At 42.3% G+C, this 22513-nt stretch overlaps 1 protein-coding gene across 1 annotated transcript; it reads left to right on the forward strand.

Moving 5' to 3' along the window:
- Positions 1-3909: 3909 nt before the first annotated feature.
- Positions 3910-22248, forward strand: ATG13 (autophagy related 13). Its single transcript, XM_040067037.2, is given in 18 exon segments — positions 3910-4156; positions 5008-5088; positions 5723-5842; positions 6352-6398; positions 6970-7110; positions 8181-8221; positions 8758-8854; positions 9196-9294; positions 10031-10121; positions 12448-12546; positions 13454-13564; positions 14692-14825; positions 16015-16034; positions 16037-16131; positions 16894-16971; positions 17275-17391; positions 17860-17988; positions 19221-22248. Coding segments are annotated over 18 exon segments (1647 nt in total). The 5' UTR covers positions 3910-4087; the 3' UTR covers positions 19299-22248.
- Positions 22249-22513: the final 265 nt, after the last annotated feature.

A 22513-nucleotide genomic window follows, 5' to 3' on the forward strand; every position in this document is an offset into this window, starting at 1 on the left:
AATTGTAGGATACTGGAGTTTGACTTGTAGGCCCAGTCTTGAAACAGAGCACTGTGTTTATGAAGATCTTTTTATAGTTGCTTATTAATGTGCTCAAAATACCTGCTTGCAGTGAAGTTTCTTGTTCGTTGAAGGGAGGATGTGTTCTAAGTACTCTTAAAAGCTTCAAAAACTTTCATGTGCTTTTTTTTTACTGCATGATTCGACGAGGCTTTTTTGAGCTTCTCGTAGGACATGCCTGGAGATTGGATTTGGGTCCTGTGTTAAAAAAGTTCTGGAATAGTGGTATTGGCAAGGAGTGCGGTTTGGGGGGCACAGTCAGGTTACTGGGAACAAACATCTAGGATAAGAGCTGTCCACAGTCCTCTCCTTACAGCTACACCACTCTAGTTTCTTCCCTCTTGTCTTTTCAGTTTCGCTCTGGGATAAGAACCACGACTAATTATTTTGCATTGATGAATGTCTAGTTGAAAGCAAGATGACTTTAAGTTGTAGCAAGCACGGCTCATAGAGAAATACAGGTGACAGAAGCAGCCTATATATGCTTTCCCCAGGAGCAGTAATAATGCCTTGTATGTGTCAGGTGCTCCTGCTCCTTTGCTGTTTCTGGGGGTGTCAGAGAGATGGAGTCGCTCAGTTCCCGTGTGTGGAACACATAGTTTAACGCCGGTGATCCCAGGTGTTCCCGTGCCCCTGCTGTGTGCCGGGTTCCAGGTGTGTGCCGGCAGCGGCAGCGGGGCTGCTCTCGGCCGGGAGCGGGGCCGGGAGCAGAGCTGGGAGCACGGCGTGCCGATCGCTGTGGTTCCTCTGGGCTCTGCCGAGGCATTAAGAGGAGGGCTCTTGCAGTTCCTTGCATCATGCAAACAGCGCCATCACCTTATGCTGATGTGTCCTTCTCAGAGGAGGGTATAAATAGCAGTAGAGCGTGTAAGGCACAACGCTTAGATGTTAAACTGTTGGATAAAATCTGCGTGAACTCTGGGAGAAGGAATAAGGATTTAGTCAGGAGAGCCACATATGGCAATTCTCCTTTGAACATCCCATTTGTGATGTTTCTGTTCACAGTAAAGTGAAGACAAAGGCATATAAACAAAAGCAATAGTATAAAAATGGGTATTGCAGGAAGTGGGAGACAAAGCAAAAAGCCATATGGACAAGACACTTATTACATCATGTGCTGGTGAATATATCAGTTTACTTAAGGAATTACCTGGTTGAGTTGAAATCAGTCATCTGTATTTTTCTAACCTAGACTAAAGGTTATTTCCTTCTAGTTTTCATTCAGTGTAAAAGGAAACAGTGGTTTCCTTGAGTTAAGCATAGGCCTGTGCAGTAGCACTTAACAAGGAAACATGCTGGCATTGCAACCTACAGGACATGAGAAGTTGATTGATTTTGGTGGAACTAAGTTTAAAGAATTTCCTTCATGTTCAGGTCAGCTGTGGCAGCTGACCTGAAGGTACCAAAGAACTTTTGTAAATAAGAAGTTTGCTGTAATTCTAGCTCCATCTTAACTCTTACCAAGACTGATTCTAAAGGTGAACACTCTTCTAAGCCTTAGAAGGTCTCAGGCAATCACCAAGGGCCGTCCTACAAAAACAAGGAGATGATGGTTGTCAGATGAGAGCCCTTGGATATTTCAGGAGCTGAGTTCCAAAGTCCCAGATTCCCCATGAAATTACTTATTCCTTTCCAGGAAACCTTGCGTGATACTTTCTGCTCTGCTTTGGGCTCTGGTGGGTCAACTGTTGCTGGCATTTGGAGCTTGGGAGGTAACAGTATGAATCTCCAAATTTTTCATGTACCTTACAGGTAGTTTCAGATCTTCCAGGAAGAATCCCAGTTCTGCTGCAGCAGGGCAGAACCATGAGGCTCTCATTTTTTGAACCCTCTGGTGGCTGTTTCTCTCCCCTAGAGATATTTAGGTCATTAGAACTAATTTCTGTACTGCATATAGAGCCATGCTGATGATCATCTTTGTTTCCTTTCCTAACAGACCAGTGAGCCTAACACCTTCCATTAGTTCCCAAGCATCTTGAAATAGTTGGTCAGGACTTTTTTCCAGCCTCAAAAGGCAAAAGTGGGTGCTTTATTTGACAGCTCTCCCACAATATCAAGATATATCGCATCTTTCTGCAGGGGTCACATATCACTTTTCACATTAAAAGTCAGTATGAATTTTTTTTTAGTATTTAAATGTCAGCATTCCCTTCGCTGAGAAAAACGTATTTTTTAATGCAGTATTTTATTGCCTATATCAGCCAGGTTTGTCAAAGATTTCAGATCTCCTCGACCCTTACAGTGCTTTACTTAATTAAGTCAAAAGGATAATAACAGGTTGTTCTTGCCTGGGTTTTTGTTTGTTTGCTTGGGGTGGGTTGTGGGTTTTTTGTAGTGGTACATATCCGTACTAAAGAGTTATTTTTTTAAAATTTTGTGTGCTGCATCAAGCACTTTAAATGTTGACTTCTTGTGTACTCCCCACAGTGGAAAGGGTCTGTAATCTGTCTAGTGGAGATAAATGCAGGGAAAGAAGGCATAACAGTTTTAATCAGGAGGTTAAAATATCCAAAGGATAATTTGATAATGCATCTGATGTTGAATCACTTGTGTTGTTCTCAATTTAAATTATAATTTGTAATGAGAACACTACAGCTTAAGGAGATGTTGTATGAGTGTAGCCTAGGAACGTTCAACCGCACGTCCAGCTTTCTTTTTATAGAGTCATTCAGAAAGCAGCACTGTTCTCTAAATTGCAATACTCTTATCTTGCAGCCCTTTTTGATTGATGCTCCTAAAGCATTAGGCCTTTACTGTCACTAAGTGCAATATTTTAAATAGAAGCACTGCATGTGCGAGGCCATTAAAGATTCTGTATTTTCCATGTGAGCAGGGTTATTGGCCCTTCGCCCTGCAAGCTTTAATTTGCATAAATAGCATACCTTGCTGTAGGTTCAGTCTTTGCTTAACGATTGAACACAGTAACGTTGTGCACAGCAGCTGCTCGTGCTCCCTGACCTCAGCTCGCCGGCTCTGTGAGGAGCAGCACGTTCCATAAATGTGGGGTGTTTGACAAGCTGCTTCAGGCTGATTAGCTGTCTCAAAACTGCAACAGGGGTTGAGAGTGAATTAATACTTGGAAGGCTTAGGAGTAAAAACTACAATGAATGCTGCTGATTAAGGCGTTCCTCCCCGACGGTTTCTGTATGATTATTAACTCACGTGTGAAGAAACTGAGAGACAGAAGAATTGTGATTTATCCCAGGCCATGTGACACGATGGTGGCAGAAATAGGATTAGTGCCTTGCCCTGCCCTGCTTCAGATGCTGTGCAAGTTCATTGTGTTCCTAGAAACAATTGTATTTTGAAAAGCAAGGCAGTGCCAATGTGAAAGCTAAGTATTTATTATCAGAGCTTTCAAGAGAAGTGAACAGAGGATTTTGGTCTATTTCTTGACAAAAATGTGTCTTTTCAGTTGGTAAATTTTGTAGCTGTATAGTTTTACTGCGAGTACTATTTGTTGAAAGTCAAGAAGCAGTGTAGCTTGTTCCAGCAGTGGTTTATTACATAGAGTTCTGCTGAAATACCAGTGAAATACTGTCCTAAGAATTTCAGGCTCAAGAAAACAATTTGGCTTGTTTTGACCAGTGCTGATAGCTGAAGATACATTATTTTTGAAGCAGAGACCCCTTATCTGATGGTTAGCTTGACGTAGAATGCAGTCACTGTGGTGTTGGGGTGTTCCAGGTTTTTGTTGTTGTTGTTGTTTGTTTGTTTTGCTTTTTCAATTTAAGTTAGCCAAATTGTAGAACTTGTACTGAGTTCTAATTGTGGGCCTTCTTTTTCTTTTTTTTTTTTAATTTTTTTGGTCTTTGCGATGACCAGATAAACTATCAATGCACATTTATACCTCACCCTCACATCCCAAAGATTTTAGCGTGTTTGGATTTTGCCAGGTAGTAGGCTTTGGTGCTTATCATTTTTTAAGAAGTGGCCTCTAATGGCAAAAATATTTTGAAATCTAAACAGAAAGCTGGAGGAAGACTTCATTCCCAGACCTGTGCTATATTTCAGATTGCCATATGCAATGGACACTGATCTCAGTTCTCAGGACAGGAAGGACCTGGACAAGTTCATCAAATTTTTTGCTTTAAAGGTAATTTTTCTCCTTTGGATAAATGCCTCTTCTTCCTTGTTTAAAAAAACCCCAAAAACCAAACAATGTGCTTGGTGTGACTAGAGTAACAAGACTGAGGTTTCGGGTTGTTGTTTGTTTCGATTTGCTGAAGAATGAAGCAAGAAAAGCTGATGTCAAATTAAGGAGATTCCTGAGAGCAACTAGAAAAACATCTTGTCCCCATTTTACTACCCACAGATCCTCTTCCATCCTCCAGAAGCATCCTGCTTTAGAATCAGTTGTAGGCACTTCACACCTCTGTCAAGTTTGGGTTTCTAGCATCATGTCTAACCACCCAGCTGTTGGGTAGTTTATTCTGCTGGACCCCACTCTTTCAGCCTATCTAAATTTTTATATTGCATCCAAAAACAGTAATAGCAGAATGTTCTTTTGAATGATGTTGGTATGTAATTATAAAATTCGGCCTCACTTCACACATAGGTGCAAGTAGATAATCTGACAATGGCTTTGGTATAAACGTACAGATTCATTTGGCTTTAGTTTAATTGTCCAGGCTCGGAATATTTTTGTAAATTTTTCTGAATTTTCTATTGGAAACTTCAAATCTTGATTGCAAAATTGACTTAGTCTCTTAACGTTGTTACAGAGAAAGGTCAGCCTAAAATGATTTTCTTTCTGAAGTACATTTGTCTGTTAAATGTCGTAATTTAAACTGATTAGAACTGGAGGATCAGTGTAGCAAACTCTACCTCTCTACATCCTGGTCAGCCCTTCCATTTTTTTCACTTGGAGCTTGTGTAGCTCAGGCTCTAACTGAGGGCTGTGCTGAGCCCAAAACATTACTATATATCCTTTTCTTTCTCTTCCAGACAGTACAAGTAATTGTCCAGGCCCGACTTGGAGAGAAAATCTGTACTCGCTCATCATCCTCCCCAACGGGTTCTGACTGGGTAAGGTCATTTTTTATAAAGCAAGTCCATAACTCTGTGTGAGTGCTGAGAACACCATGTGATTATTACAGGCTTGTGCAGACAATAATAATTATGCATAGAACAGGTACTGTATTTAGTTATGTTCAGTGGTGATGTTGTGGGGCGGTTTGGTGGTGGTTGTTCAACAACACCAAATCACTCTGGATTCTTGCAGGCTGAGGAGGGGTGAGAGAAATGATGCCTTCAGCAACTCCTGCCAGCTAAGGCACATTTCCAAGACCTGCTTGGGGGTGGGGTGATGAGTTCTTATCTGTCAGAAGTTTGCTACTCTGCAAATCAGGACTTTTTACTAATGAGCTTTATTAAAATTGAAAAGATTCAAGATACTCTGTGGGTGAAGATAAGACTGAAGTGAGGGAAAAGGGGAAAATTTTTTATAGCAGGATCAACAAAAACATTTGAATTAGCAGCCATGGGAATCTCTGTAAATATGAAAAGCTTGACCCCAGCTGGGAATTTTCTGTTTCATAAATATTTCAGTGGATACTGACCTAGTATATTATATATGGGTCTGTGAGCCTGTCTGAAATGTACCATCAGGCAGTTTTTCAAAGAAAGAAAAAAAAATGGAACCATCTCTTTGATTCTGCAGTTCAATTTGGCAATCAAAGATATCCCAGAGGTTACTCATGAAGCAAAGAAAGCCCTGGCAGGACAGCTGCCCGCTGTTGGACGGTCTATGTGCGTGGAGATTTCTCTCAAAACCTCAGAGGTGAGAACTGAGTCAAAACAGATGCCCTTTTTTTTTCTTTGTGAGCTTTTTTGCCTGAATCTTCAGTCAACTACCGGAGCTCCTGTCCTTTTATCCAAGACAACATGAGACTATCTAAATGTTATTAAGTAAGGTGATATGCTAATGAAAAGAAAGGTATTGTTTAACAGAAGCAAATCACTGCAAAAATCTGAGGCCAAACACACAAATGACACAGCAGCAAAATCTAAATTTTTAAAGAAACTAATTTAAAGAAAATTAAATTCCTAAATTCTTAAAGAAACTAATTTCTTAGACCATGAAGAACTTAGGCATTCTGAGGAAGATATTCCCTCAGGTGATATGATTGGGCAGGGACACTTCCAGTGCACCTTTTTCCATCATTGCATCACAAGAAAGTGGGAGCCAGGAGACAAATCACTGAGAGGCGTGGCCAGTGCTGATCACTAATGAGATTTGAAAAGATCTGTGTTCTGAAATGAGCCTTTGCCATGTTTTCTCTGATCCAGGGGGACTCCATGGAGCTGGAAATTTGGTGTCTAGAAATGAATGAAAAGTAAGTGCATTCTTCACACATCCTTTGTGTTTGTAGTTTTTAGCCAAGGAAATGGGTCCATGTGGTTAATCCGTGGTGATCAATGAGCACACGCTGGCTGCGTGGCCAGGGGCACTTCAGAGGGAACTGCCCTCTTTGTCTAGAGCAACAGTCTCAAACTGTTTTAACACCAGTGTCAAGAAAGTAAACTAGTAATTTACTTCCTTCGTCATTCTTCCATGACAACTAGTAGGTTTCCTCAGATACAAGAATTCATAGTCTCAGTAATGCCAAATGTTTCAAATATTGAAAAAAATGTCTCTGTTTAGTAGAAGGCTGCATTTTTCAGCAGTTTCTTCTACAGCAGCTGACTAGGCTGAAGCAGGACTCTTAGGTGGTTGGTCAGTACAGGTCACCACACTGGACCTTTATTTATAATTTTGGCAATCAAATTAAATAATTGGCCCAGACTAATTTTTATTTAAAATAAAATAAACAAAAGCATCTGCAAACCAAAACAAACAAGAACCCCAAACCCAGGCAACTTAGTTGTGGACAAAAGACTATTTTTTTTTTTCTTTGTCTTCTCTAGGTGTGACAAAGAAATCAAAGTTTCATACACTGTATACAACAGGCTGTCTCTACTGCTGAAGTCTTTGCTTGCTATAACCAGAGTTACTCCAGCCTACAGACTCTCAAGGAAACAAGGCCATGAATATGTAATATTGTACAGGTAAAGCAGAAATTCCCCATTTGAAATGCAAACAGCAGAGACTCTAGACTTGCACAGTGTAGCTGCAAATGTAGCTAAAAATGGATGAGTAATAATAAAATCAAATTATTTGCATAGAAATACTACTGATCAGTGACAGAAAAAAATCTTTTGTCTATGTATCACCTTCTAGCCTTCACTTGAGCCATTGAAAGAAAAGCTAAGCACGGGCTGTGAAGTGTTAGCCTACCACGTTAGGAAGAGTAAAAAGAAAAATTCTACATGCAATCCCTGGTTAAATTGCTTACTCGCATCCAGTTGTTTGGTGTTTGATAAATGCCTCTCTACATTGCACATAACTGCAATGTGTACTTTTGCAACAGATACAGACTGTTACTCCATTTTAAAGATGCATCCTTAACTCCACCTCCTGTAGTTCTTGCAGTTTATTCATCCAAATACTGGATTCAACTCTGTTTAGCCTGTGAGTCTGACTGGCTTGTGGATCATAGTTATCTTCTTGTTTTTGGCCGTGAGAAAAGTCTTTGACATGTTAGCATAGCTAATTTATATGGTTGTAAATCTCAGGTTTGTTATCATTTGCACAGTTGAGAACTCAAAAGGAAATTCCAGCCATTTTCTCATTTTTGCATCCATTGCTCACTTGGTGTGTACTTAAGAACAGGTCTCTTTACAGCACAGTTAATATTTTATGTTGTGTGATGAGCATCAGCTTTTAGATTCAGACCTATCTGTGAAGTTTGTATCACTTCACATTTTTGCTCTGAACTGTAGACTTAACCACAGAGGCTTAAAAAACTTAAAGAGAAATTTCTGATTGGACTGCTATTTTCTCTTTCTCCTTTTTTTACCATGACCTGTTCTTCTTCTGAAGCAGCTGTAAGGTTTTTTGAGATGGGCATTCCAGCCATTTATTTTGGGTTTTGGGGGTTTTTTGGTTGGTTTTTTTTTTCCTGAAGAGGAAAAGTAGTTCCAGCCTTTCAACTCCCAAAATTAAATAAGAAACAAGGATATGTACAGCATTACATCCCAACTGGATCTAACAGTTTTTCTTTTTCCTTTTCCTTCAGGATATATTTTGGTGAAGTCCAGCTGAGTGGCTTGGGAGAAGGTATGATTAGACAACACACAAACAAGAGCAGCATTATGTTTCATTCTGACTGCCTTTTCATTACTATTCCCAAGTACTATAAGGAAAATTAGTCTGAGGTTTACATATGCTTTTTGTCTGGATCTGCCAGTGCAGCCTTGTGTCACAAGGTGACAATTGTAATGGTGGTACTTGGACAAAATCTTGGGTGATTGCCGTTTTGACTCTAGTGATATAGAACTGAAATAAGAATGTGGAATTACGTTGATAAGGGGCAGGACTGTTAAAGGAGGTCATGATCTACTGAGGAACAAGAAGCATTTCAGAACAATATTTTAGACCAAGAAGCCAGGAAGCTACATCAGAAGTCTTGCAGGTGAAGCCTACCAGCAAGGCAACCTAGTGCTGCTGTTTTATTATGGGTTCTATGTGTGTTTTTGGAGATCAGATTGCAAGAGATAATGGAAACACTACTGAAATTAGATAATGTAACTTCAGAATAAAAAGTACCATCATAAATGATCAATGAAACTGATAATTATTTCTTAACTTCACAGGTTTCCAGACAGTCCGTGTTGGGACAGTGGGTACCCCAGTAGGCACCATCACTTTGTCTTGTGCCTACAGAATCAACCTTGCTTTCATGTCAACCAGGTGAGAAACTGTGATCATGCCAGAAACTGTTTTAAAATAATTACTGTTAAACCCCTCATTTTGAGCCCCCAAATCTTTCCCTTCTGCTTACCCTTTCCTGCTGAGATTCTCTTTCAAGAAGAATGCTTTCTTACGCTTAAGCCTTGCAGCAAGGGGAGTATTTGGGTAGCCCTGAGCCAGGCTCTAGAACTCCAAATTGTTGATGCATGCTTGGAATCACAGGACTAAATTATAAAGATGCTCTGGTCCCATTAATAGACACAAAGGTTTTCTGCGAGGGCACCACGAGTTGGGAGAGTAGAGAGAAGAAGCCAATAACACCATTGCTTGTTGCCTTGCAGGCAGTTTGAGAGGACCCCTCCTATCATGGGGATTATAATTGATCACTTTGTGGACCGTCCCTATCCCAGCTCTTCACCCATGCATCCCTGCAATTACAGGTGAGGAAACACTGAGTTGAAGTCATGGGCCATGGTAAAGGCATCCATAACGCCCAAATACAGAGCCTTTTCCACTATTTGTTGACAGCATGGGAAGGGACACCGGAGAATTAGTGTCAGTCATGTTGGCATAGTTAAACATGTGATGACAGGTGATGCTTTTCTCCTCACATTGAGATGACTGACTGCAGCAAGCCCCAGTATTTTCCCAAATTCTTCACAGAAGCACTTGGACACAAAGGATGTTTAGTCTTGGCTGCTTTCAGGAATTTGAAAGTGTAGTGGTTAATCCTGATGCAGAACTACGCTACTGCATGTCTAGACACATGCATCCCTGGATATTTCCACCAGGGGAAGATCGGTTTAATTTCCCTTTGGCGATGAGAGGCTTGTCTTCTCTGAAACGAATGTGAGGGCATTCAAATTGGGACCAGTGGTGGTGTTGGACAATGTGTAAACACCAAAGGCAGCAGCACTAGCTGGTATAAGATGAATGTCAGTTAGAAACACCTGTTATTTTACATGGGGTAGAAGACAAACACCGAAGGAAAACTGATGTTTTCCCACTGTGTTTTCCTCAGTCCTGGCCAGTAGATGAGAGTCCTTCATAATTCTCCTTTCAACGACTCCCAAATACTCTCAGCCTCCCTGCAGTGTTTGTCCCAGTGTGTTTTACTACTTGTTTGTTTTAAGGAATATTTCCAGTTAGAAAACTTGTCTTTTCTTGCTGCTTTAGAGCTGGTGAGGACAATGGTGCAGTATACCCCTCAGTAGAAGATTCCCAAGAAGTGTGTACCACATCTTTTTCCACCTCTCCTCCATCTCAGGTAAGAGAGACCAGGTTCTTTTTACTTCTAGATGCAATTGCTATAAGAATACTTCGTATATTCCTACATCAGCTATTGTGCAAACAGAAAGCTTCCTGCTGCTAATAAAAATTTACTGTGTGTGTTCTTGAGTAAAATATACTGAAATTAGATACTAATTTGAACAAAATTCGGGGTCTAGAAAGATGGGATTACTGAGAAGGATTAGAAGAGCCTACTCCTGTAGCTGGGTTGAGGTGTGCTTGCAGAGGATGTGTGAAGAAGCAGTGTACTTGCACATTTTACATACCAACACTGCAAGGGGAGGAATCCAAGGCATTGATGCCAGACAGCCTAAGTAGGAGTAGCAGATTGACACTGAGAAAGAAACACTGAAATACCAGGAAGATGCTGGAGAAAGACAGAAAAAAGCAAAAAGCTGTATATGTTGGACCATCTAAAAGTAGTTGGAGAGCAGCAAGAATAAGTACTGGCAAAAAAATTGCCTATGCAAATTTCATTTAAGTTTCAATTTTAAAATAAATTGATAATGGTTTCCTTTTGAATATAAAACCCCAGAAACTCCCAAGTTCTTTTACTGTCTTATGTATCTGACTCCACAGTTCTGTATTTTGAAGACTTGGCCAGAGTTGCAGTTGTCCTATGACTTTAAATATTCAGGATTGCCCTGCCCGTTGTCCAGCCAAGAAGCAGATGGCTCTACTGACCTTTAAAGACAATCTAAAGACTCTAAATCTCTTTCACTGTCAATGTCAAAACACAGAATGAAGTATAATTGGAATGCTGTTCCAAACTGAAAGAATTTTCTATGGGTCTTTCTGCTGCTTCAGAGGAATTAATATGCCCGGTTTAGCAGAATGTATTCTGCTGTATGAACGAGCTAGAAATAAGCTGCTCTTAGGAAGCACTTTTGTGCCAAAGTGATTTCAGGTGACCAGGCATCAGGCGATGTTGAACTAATTAGCCAGCACTCACAGTAAGTCTGATGGAATAAAGCTTTTCTTATTCTGCTATACACGGTTCAGGAAAGGAGTTTGTGGCTGAATTGTGTCCTGTGTTTTCCTAAAGTGGGGTAAATACAAAAGATTTCATAAGGAAATTTCTAGTGGCTTGCTTGTGCCAGTGTTACTTAATGGTAGTAGTGTGTGTAACTACATTGAAGTTGACATTTCCCCAGGGGTCATGAAGCTTTACTGTCTTTGAGGGGGCAAAGCTTTATGAAACCACTTGAACCTTGAGGATTCACATTAAGTATGAGCCTATGTTCTTGCTTTTTCTGTGGCTCATAGTTGCCATATGCTGTGCCCTTATTTGTAAAGCAACTGCCGGTCTTTGTTACCACAGTTAGAATTGTAAGGCTGCCTTGGCAGAGTGGACTTTAAATTAAAAGGGAAAGAAGAAGTTAATTTTTTTTTCTCCAGCTTTCTATATGTCCTCTCCAGGTTAATGACTATGAAAATTCTAGAAACTGTGTGATTTTTGTGGGCAAATTGTGTGAATCTCTACCTGCCGTCTCAGTAAAAGGGAGGCCTAACCTGTGTGATGCAAGGAAATAGTTGTTACCTTCTCTGTGAGCTTTCATGTCTGTGTATGTGTGTTGTGAAGTAGCCCAAAATTCAGGAGAGTCTGGCCATGAGTAATACTCAGGAATGAAGCTGAAGCTTTCCTCAAAGGGAAAACCATTGGCAGGAAAATGACTGGGGGGAGGTGTGGGACTGAACTGGGTTTGCATTAGCACCCTCTGAGAGACTGTTTATTTCTGGCACTTTGCTCCTGTTGATGGAGTTCCTGCTTCACATCAGTGTGTCTAAATTGCACTGTAGTCTGGGTCCCCGTTATTCTAAGGGTGCAGCACAAATCTGCCAAGATCAGATCCCTGAGAAAGCTGGAGAATAGGGAGTATGGATGTATGGAGAGTGCTGAAATACAAATCATTTGTATATTTAAAAAGTACTTGGCTTTTTCTGGCATCTGCTCAGCCCTCTCCTTGCAAATTGGCTGGTACCAATTATAATTAACTGTGGAACAGAATCTCTGGCAGTTACTTTCTGTCAGGGTACACTGGAGTCTAAAATATTACCTGTGTTCAGTGGTTCACTCAGATTGAAAAACAGTCAATTCTTTACAAAATGCATGTGCTTCTGGCAATACTGAGACTTCTGCTCTCTGTGTAGGTGTGGCTGCTGCAGCCAAAACCTCTTCGCTAGCATTCAGTTCATCCAACTCTTCATAATTCCTCTCTGAAGTCCTTCTCTCTCTCTCTTTCTCTCTCCTCCCTCATTCTCTCTTTTCCTTGTTTCCTCTGTTTGTCTGTGTCTGTGCACAGTGTGTTTTTACTGTCACAAAGGCACATTTTCAGACCCCTCCTCCTGTGGTGACGGACACCTTGAAGGTCCCAGTGATGGGACTGGCTTTTTCACATCAAGTGAGTTGTCAATAGAATATGCTTTACATGGCCAGAATATGAGTTCTGGCCTGACAAACAGGAAAATACAAATTTGACAGAGTGTTTGTTGTGCATGGGAAAGATTGGTGGACCCACAGTGAGCCAGGCACTTCACTGAGACTGGCTTCTTAAATGCCTTTGCAGATAAAGGACTCCCAAAGACAGGACAAACACCCCTAAAAACACAACAGCTGTCGAGGATTGTTAGTGAAAGACACAAGTAGTAAGGCACAATTCTGAGTGTTTTCTGTTAACAGCCCACGTCCCTTGAACCTGTACTGTCAACACTTAATTCCTAAAGTAATTTCACAAGCATTACCTTCCCCGTTTGCTTTACCTGGCACATTTATGGGAACATGTATTCTTTCACTGAAGCTATTTGAACAGGTCTGGAAGATCAGCTGTTTTAATTTGCAATGGGAATAGGTTCAAACAGTTGATAATGAAGTTGTTTTGGGATGAAAAAATATCAAATATTAGCTCTTTAGTAAGTTCACTGTGGCATTCATGCATCTGGCCAGTGTCAACCCACTGCACCAGAAATAGGCCTGTAGAGCAGAGCTTCCCTGAGACTGGATGTCAGTCATACCTTGCACAGCCTCCTCCTACATGTGTAGGAAGCCAACCCTGTTTTCCTGTCAAGGCTCAGACTTAGTCCCCTGGACTACTGACAAGTAGTTCTCATAGGAATAAGAATTTTTTAGAGCAACAACCTACATTATTGATTCCAGTGAAAACCTAGCATCCTTCTGCCAGCCTGAAATGCTGTGCCTCTGACTTTTCCTGTCCCTTCTTCAGTGACTGGTGATTATTCAGGCTAAGGGGCATTTCCCTTCCCTTTCCTCTCTCCTCTCCCTTTGCCCTTGTTTTTTCTCTTCTTTCTTAGCTTTCCAGCTCTCGTCTTTCCTATCAGCCTGCTGCCCTGGGAGTTGGATCAGCTGACATGGGGTATCCTGTACTCTTGGCTGGTGGCTTGAATGCTGCACACCCTCACCAGGTACTTGTAGAGAGTAGAACCAGTGTGGCTGGTATTGCAGCCATTTGTGTCACTTGTACACCTGAGAGAGGCATTGAAACTAGTGCACGCATTGGTGTCCTGTCTGTCAGGAATGGAAAGAATGTAAAGTAAATACAGAGAAAGCACAAATTCCACAGGAGCTGGGAATTGGCTCCTCGGTATCCCTGACTTTACTGGGGTATGGGGTCATGTGGAAAAACTACACCAGGAGAGCGGGCACCAGACCTGTTTGCCTGCACCAGCTCATCACTGATTCCAAACTTTGCCTGTCTTAACAGAGCTGCTGCCCCTGTAGCTGTGCAAGCACAGTTCTGTAGGCTAGACACAGGATACACTGACAGTTCGTACTGACATAGTTGTATTGGTTCATCAGACAAATAAGTCAAGTTGACAGAAGTGTTTTTCTGCTTGTGATATTGGTGTTACACCAGTTTTGATGACACAATATTAATAAAATCATTTCAGTTGGAATGGTCCTATAGTGAGCATCTAATCCACCTGCCTGGACCAGTTCAGGGATGGCCAAGTTAAAGCCTGGTATTGAGGCAATTGTCCAAATGCCTCCTAAAAACTGACAGCTTGAGGCATTGGGCACCTCTCTAGGAAAATAACACTTTTCCAGTTTTTGACCATCTTCTCTGCAGAGAAATGCTTCCTAAGCATTAGGAGTCTTAAGCCTCCCCTAGTGCAGCTTCGAACTACTCCCAAACATCCTATCACTGGATCCCAGGGAGAAGAGATCAGCATCTCCCTCTCCACTTCCCCTTCTCTTGAAGCTGTAGGGAGCCATGGGGTTGTAGCAAGAGGATGTTAAGTTTTTTTTTCCTCCATTTCTGCCCACAAAGCAGAGGACCTGCAGCCAGAGAACTCTGCAGTGTAAAACAGGCCTGAAGTGGAAAGGAGTAGAGTAGAAAGGGAGTAAAAAATGAGTTTGTATTGTGATAATCGAATCCTACATCTCTCTGAGGCTCATAGGGGCTAGAGCCCAGTCATACGCCAAAACCCCCCACAACTTATGCCCAGTGTGGTGGAATCTACTTTGTATTTTACTGTGGTGTTGGTTTGATTTTGAGATCTCTTAACTCAGCTGTTCCTTCCTATCTCAGTTGATCGCTCCAGGCAAAGAAGGGGGAGTTCCCCCAGTTCCTAGCCAGCCAGCACATGGCACTCAAGCTGACCAAGAGAGGATGTGCACCCCACTGGATGGAGTCCATTACTCAGCAGCTACTCCTTCTAGCAGGTAGGTTGGTTTTTCATGATCCACCACTTTTGCTAACCCATTTATAAGCAAACTAAGATAAAACTTTTTGTTTCCTCTTTTTATCTACTGTTTGTAGCATAACTATTGTCTTTCCATCCCTCAAATCAACTTACAGCTTTCTCTGATGGGGGCTTTTTCAGCCTTTCTCCAAACAATGATCTTACCCATCTATTTCAACATCCTAGACCATGTAATATCCTTCTGTGTAATGTATCTTCTATGTCAGCTTTCTTATCAATTTTATATATTTTTTCAATCTTTCTGCTGGTTTTGCTGATTGTAAAACAAGATCCAGTAAATTCACAAATGAGTCTTAAATTCTGTAGAGACTTAATGTGTGTTGTTACCAAAGCCAGTTTAGTTACCATAAATCTGTTCACCATTTTAGTAAGAAACTTTAGGCACAAAGTTACTTAAAAGGAAACAATGCAACCTCCAACTGTCCTAAATCAACTCCCTCACAACTAATTAAATCCTTCTGTTTTCTTGATCACCGTATTTATTTCTTGAGAAATCTCTCTTTGACTCACATAGTTGTGAGTCACACAGCTCTGGGGAAACCAAAACTCAATTGCACTAGCACTTTCCTGGGTGTACTATCTAGGTAATCCTCTTTCCATGGGACAAAACTGTTTTTTTTGTTTTAAAGTTCTGAATACCTGTGGTAGGGGAAAAAAAACCCAAAAAACAAATAGGTCATGGAAGTACCTAATAGCCATGGAGTGAATTAATCATACTGGGAGTGGTTGTTGTGATGTAGCAGACTGCTGCATTTGTAAACTGAGTGACAGATATAATTGTGGTCCTTGCCCTCACCTCCTGAGACATGTGACTGCTGTGTTACTGAAAAAATTGTAGTGATGAACAGGAACTGTGAACACGCACAAGTTAAAAGTCCATTTCCCAGAAGAAAACCTATTTCAGCAACTTCACATTCAACTAAACAGTTTTTGTCCAGCTTTAAACAAAAATCTGATTCTACAAGTGTCCACTTTCTTTCCTTTTGTGCTCCTGACTCAGGAGGAAGGTATGGTGCAAGAACAGATTTCTGTTGTCCTTCTTCCAGTACTAGGAGTAAACCAAGAAAAATGAAGGAGTCTCATAAAAAATGTTATTTATCCCTCCTGTTTGTGTCAGGAAGCACTAATTACATATTTTCGTCCCCCAGTGAGGACACAGAAACAGTATCCACAGCAGCGAGGGAAAGTGTGGCTCCCCACATGACCTTCTGGAGACCATCTTTATCCGGAAGGTGGGAGCTTTTGTCAACAAACCCATTAACCAGGTAATGAACAGCAGATCTCCTCAGAGAGCACCATAATACCCTTCTTTTCCCATCTGTTCATACATAGAGGAGCAAAAAGCACCCCAATGCCAGGGCAACCTCAGAGACTGAGAGTGCATATTTCTATCCGCAGCATTTCCCTATAAGGTTTTGCCAAGGCATGTTTTGTTTTTCATAAAATCCTTTTGGGATGTGACAGCCATTGAATTTGCTCCACTTTGCCAACAACCTGTTTGAGAATAGGGTGACTGATACTCCACTTGATACTCCGCTTGGGTCTCACAATGATCTGCCGCTACCACAGGTCCATAAACAAGGAAAGCTGGTAGCAAACCTCCCTTCCTTGAAGGAACATGCAGTAGACCAGTTCCTCACTAGAAGCAAGCATTTAAGTTCAGCCAGAGCAGCTTAGAGATCTGCTTAGAGATGCAGCTGAGAGACCTCCTAGGGCTGCAGTTCTAGGCCTTTCGGATGAAGGAAGGAGAATTATTTCAAGTTGTAGCAGTTCAATAATCCTTGCCTATATTATTCTATACAAGATATGTATAGAAGCAATCCCACCTCAAGGTATGTATCTGCATTAGGTCAACTGAGTATCATCTCTGGATTTCATGCCTTTTAAATGAGGTTGTCAGCCTCCTGCCTAACTGCTGATGTGATTTGGGGCTGTTTTTAGCTGGCCTGACAAAGATGTTCAATATTCTTTTCTGTGCCGGGTAAGCAGAGCATGTTAGTGAAATTCTGTTTGCTAAATCTCCTCAGGTGACCATGGCCAACTTAGACATTCCTTTTGCCATGTTTGCTCCCAAGAATGTTGAGCTGGAAGATAACGACCCCATGGTAAGGCTCTTCCAGAGGTATATGTGCCTTCTCAGCATCCCTTATGCAAACATCCATGCTATTCTCTGCCTTGAATACACTTTGGTTTTGGAGAAAATAACTAGTTGTTCAGATTTGTTTGGTTTCAAGAAGTCTCCTGTGTTGAATCTTGGGCTCTCTAGACATGTGAATAACAGCATGTGTTTGCTGCCCCTGCTCTAGTTAATGTTTATTGTCCAACCTCCTAACCGCCCTGCACTGCCAAAGTCCACAGACAGACGTGACTGTAAGATCAGTACTCACCGCCTTTGATTTCTTGGGCAGGTCAATCCTCCTGCATCCCCAGAAACAGAATCTCCTCTACAAGGCAGCTTACACTCGGAGGGCTCCAGTGGCAGCAGCACAGGGAACACCCACGATGACTTTGTTATGATCGACTTTGTAAGTGCCCTCATCAGAGCTCTTACACAACACCTGCGCCTTAGGTGGGCTTCACGTGCTGGTGGGATGGCAGATGATGTCAGCAGTTTTCAGTGGGAGCGGAAAAGACACATCATTCACAGTACCACACTATGGCGTGGCAGTCCCAGAACTGCAAAGACACTGGTACCAGGAATCAACAGTTACAAATTAAATACCATTTCAGTTCTCTGCTAACATCTGGGCTTGGCATCCTCTCTCTTAGCACCTAGAGGAGCCAGATTCCAAAGAAATGTTCTCTTCCCACTGCTCAAGTGATATTGTGATATCAAGTGATATTGGTTGTTCTTCAATTATTTAATATGCATTATTGCAGCAACAGTTGTCATGCCAAGATGTTTACTAATAGCAGGTAATGACTTTGCTTGAGATCACAACAAAAGGGAAGCCAGTGTCTCTGGGAATTAACAGCAGTGTCTTTGATTCTAGAAACCAGCATTTTCAAAAGATGACATTCTTCCAATGGACCTGGGGACATTTTACCGTGAATTTCAGAACCCCCCTCAACTCAGCAGCCTCTCCATTGATATTGGAGCACAGTCCATGGCAGAGGATTTGGTATGGAACCCTGAAATCTCTGTTAGTGGGAATCATATGTGCTGTATAATGCACTTTTTTCAAACTAGGAATCCCTATTCCTAGTTTGAAAAAAGTATCTTCATAGAATTGTAGAATAGTTTGGGTTGGAAGGAACCTTTCAAGGCCATCTAGTCCAACCCCTCTGCAATGAGCAGGGACATCTTCAACTAAATCAGAGTGTTCAGCCCCATCTAACCTGGCGTAGATTATTTCCTTGGATAGGGCATCCACCACCTCTCTGGGCAGCCTGTTATAGTTTTTCACCAGCTTCATAAAAAATTCTCTTTTATCTAGTGTTTGTCTACTCTCTTTCAATTTAAAACCATTGCCCCTTGTCCTATCACAACAGCCCCTGCTAGAAAGTCCGATCCCATTTTTCTTAAAGGTCTCCTTTTAATCCTGAAAAGCCACAATCAAGTCTCCTCAGAGCCTTCTCATCTCCAAGCTGAATGACCCCAAGCCTTTCAGCCTGTCTTAACAGGAGAGGCGCTCCAGCCCTCTGATCATTTTGTTGCCCTCCTCTGGACCCACTCTAACAAGCCCCATGCTTTTCCTACACTTTCCAGAAAAGAGACCCTGCCCAAAGGGAGGTCCATCACTAATATATTCAAGATGAATGCAGATTTGTCTGTGGCACACCTGAGCCTCTGAAACCAGTGTGTTTGTCTTTGAAGCTGAAGGCTGCTGCAGCATGCTTGCTCTGGTTGTCATTGAAACCCCCCAAACTAATCCTGCCTTTGGGGTGTCTCACTTGGTGCGAAGCAGGCCTGACTTTGCAGCCTGAGCAGAGCTGGAAGTTCTGGTGTGGCTGGTGAAAGTCATATCTGAGTGAGCACTCAGGCTCTCTGGCATTGTACCATACTCTGGAGAAAAACAAAAGTCAGAGTCTGAGAGCAGCAAGTGATCTGATGAAGGCTGTGATGTGAGTGGGTTCCTGTGCTGCAGCTGGTGGGGATTGCACAAGGTGAGGCCCTAGTACACCTCCTGTTCCTGCAGAACAAACAGACTCTGGGCAGAGTGCCCTTCTCAGGGTCACTTGCTGGATGCTGCCAGAGAGCTCCTGGTTTTATGCACGTAAAAAGGTGAGCCCAGAGCATTGGCAAGGGATTGCATGACTCAGAAACAGATTTTTTTTTTTTCCTAGTGTGTTTAAAATTTCTTTCTGTCTGCTGTGAATGAGCTCTGATCCACACCTTTCCTTACCCTTCCAGGACTCGTTACCAGAGAAGCTGGCAGTCCATGAGAAAAACGTCAAAGAATTTGATGCTTTTGTGGAAACCTTACAGTGAAGCTGTTTCCCAGTTCTCTTGCAGTAATTCTTCCTCCTCAAGGCATCCTGGAGATGACATCAACAAGTATCTCTATCACCCCTGCTCTGCCTTTTGTTCACATTGACTAGTTCCTTCCATCAAGTGAGCTTTCTTTTCTCTCCAGTGACAGATATTTCTCATCTGCTGATTCTCCTCAACTTTTCTACCACATAGTTCTGGACTGCTTTTCCTGCTCACAGTCAGGTTTAAGACTTCAGTAGGGACACAGGAAGTCAAACTCCAGTGTATGGACTTAACTTTCTCCTCAGTTTGTGTTCTGGATGGAGGGGCTTTGTGGAAAGTTGCCATATGCTTCCTCCAAGGGTCCTATGGTGTAAGTTCCCTAAGTAGAGCTTCTTGCTAACAGACTTTTTCCTACAGTCTCTGATCCTGTTACAGCGTAGAAAGCTTTGGTTTATTTCCAGGATCTGTGAGTTCAGCAAATTCAACTGTTCGAAGTCCAGGACATCCATTCCACAGAACTGGGCATTTCGTCCTGACTTCAGAGTGCGTGCTTGGAGCCCAGGGAGACACATCAGCTTTGGGACCTGCATAAGACAAGTTACCTTTGTTTTCCTGCTTCTGAGGAGCTGGGTCTCTACACAACGATTTTGTGCAAGGCCCTCTGTTAGGTGGCTGCTAAGCAGGAGTGAAACTACAGGAATGTTTTCCACATTCCTGCCTGAGTGCGCTGACACTCGGCCATGCTGAGTTTAACAGTGTTGACTGTTGGCAAGCCTGCACGTAGCAGCTGTGATGATGCTGAATTCATAGTCTCTGCTTCTGAAACGTAACTGTAAATACTAGGAATCCTATTTCTTTAGGGTTATGTAACTAGGAGTCTTAGTCCAAGATTTTTTCCTCTAATACTTGCAAGCCTTCCTGCTTTATGGTTAATAGATGATCTTAAGAATTAAAAAAAAAAATATTTATTGCTTTTAAAGAAACCTATATTTAAAAGATGTTCTGTTTTCATGTTATAGTGCGGGTCATTCTGTCCTGATCACTGCAGAGAGCAAGTGTGCCATGGAACCCTGGCCAGTGTGACTGGTCTCTTTGCAGGAAAATACCCAAGATATTTATTTTCTAAGACTGACTTAATTAATATTGTACTCTGTTTTGGGGACTGTGTGTCCATTGCATCCAGTCAGGGCTCACTGACAGAATGAAATGCACACATCAGTGGAATGGAGTGGCAGGGACTTTGTAAAAAGCTGTTTTCTGTTAGGTATGGATGAATTTGTAGTGTTCTTTGGCCATTCAGAAGGCAGCTTCTTCAAAGAACCACACTTTTTTGGGAGGTTTATGGTACTTTTTAATCAGCTGGCTTTTGAGTAGCTGAAATTTTATTTTTGTAATAATCTGGCCATCGACAGTGTGACTGGCTGGCATTGCTCTGTGGGTGATTTGGCTGTTGCATGTCTTCTGCCTCATGTAAGGATGAGAGGAGAAAAAGTGACACTAAACAGAAACTTGGATAAGGTGGGTTTTCTTGTGGTTCTCTCTCCTCCTCCCCCATGTAACTAGTGAGCAACTGCAAGACCCCTTACTGTCCAAAACCATTTTCCCCCCTTCTTTAAGTGGAGTTGTGTTGCTTGAGTACTGAGAAACCATCTTCATTTCCTCAGAGTGGCTGAGTAACCAGCCTTCTAGTTGGTGCAGTGTGGCAGCTTCTTCAGCTTAGCTGCATTCATAGTTGGAAGAGATCACCTGCAGCGGATGGGGGAACCCCAGCTCCACTCTGGAACACCATTTCTGTGCCACTGCTGGAGCAAGGAACCAAATTCAGAACAGAGCTTACTGTAAGGCCAGAGCAATGCAATGCTTTGAACTTTGAATGAGATTTTTTGTTGAGAGAAGTGTTGAGAGAAGAAGGCCTTTTAAGTTCTAAAACCCCAGGTAAGGGCTTCATTGAAGGAAAGCTACCCACCAGAACCTTTTTATTTTGCTCAGCCAGTTCTTAGCAACCTCACACGGAAATTGCTTTGTGTGTGCAAAGTAGGATGCACATGCATTTAAGAAAGCTTCCAGAAAGTTTATAACATGGCTTTAGTTACATGGGCTGTAACAAATACTTGATCCCCATCAAAGAGCCACGTTGTTTCACAGGTGGAAAGGGTCACAGAAGGGTGCAGGAACACAAGGAATTAATGGATCAACTGCCTCTCACCTGTGCCTCAGGAAGTTGGTCTGCCGCTTTGTAGGAAGTAGCTCATAGACAGGTGGTTGTCACCTTTAGTCTCTAAAATGTTATTATCTAGGCTGCAGAGCAGCAGAGATGAGGTGAAGTGCTGGTTCACACTGTGTGCATAGGGAACAGTCGAGGTTAAACTTCACCTAGCCGGAACTCCTGCTGTGCTCTACTGCTGACAAGCTGTGGAGCTGGCAGGGAGCACTGCTGTTCTTGTTAATCCTACCCAGGAGGTCAGGGCTTGTACTTGTGCTCTTTTATTGATGGAGTTCCTAACGTGGCTACAGCTCTCACATCTCAAAAGGCAGAATTGTCACTGCGGCACATTTTCTTCTCTTCAAAAGGCTGGAAAATTGCCTATATAAGCTGCTAGTGTTGAGCTGGATGGCCATAGCAATAAGAGATTCTCCAGGGCTGAGTTACCTGCCTCTTCTCTGGACAGTGCCCAGTTTCAACACACAGTTGCTACATCTAGGCTCTGAGTTCCCTGACCACTGCACAGATGCTCTGCTTCAGTAAAGATCTAGCTGCTGCTGTGGCCTGCCACAGATTGTATTATGAAGGCTGTTTATTTTAGCAGCTCTCTGCTCGGCTCAACAGTAAGGACAGTATGGACGTAGCTGCTGATTTACAGATACTTTGGGTGGAGGGGAAGGCTCCTCAAGTCTATTGTTTTGAAAAGTCTCCGGTGTACTTCAAGTATTCAAAGAATTTCCAATAAAACTTTTATGTAAGCAACACTCCGCATTTTTCTCTGTGTACCAACAGGTCTGGGACAGTCCCAGGCTCATGCTTGTTTTCCTCCACGAAGCAGGAGGGTCAGGGGACTGTCGGGGAATGCAGGACAGAGCAATTTGCTGCCTCCATCAGAGAAGGCAAAATGGACTGGTGCATTATAGTTGGAGTGGTCAGTGGGATCCTACTGAGATCAACCTACTGGAAGGACAGCAAGGGACAGACAGAACAGGTGCCTGGAGGTGGGAGGAACAGTCACACAATGTTT

The sequence above is a fragment of the Hirundo rustica genome, chromosome 6 (assembly GCF_015227805.2).
Source record: "Hirundo rustica isolate bHirRus1 chromosome 6, bHirRus1.pri.v3, whole genome shotgun sequence".
NCBI classification, from domain to species: Eukaryota; Metazoa; Chordata; class Aves; order Passeriformes; family Hirundinidae; genus Hirundo; species Hirundo rustica.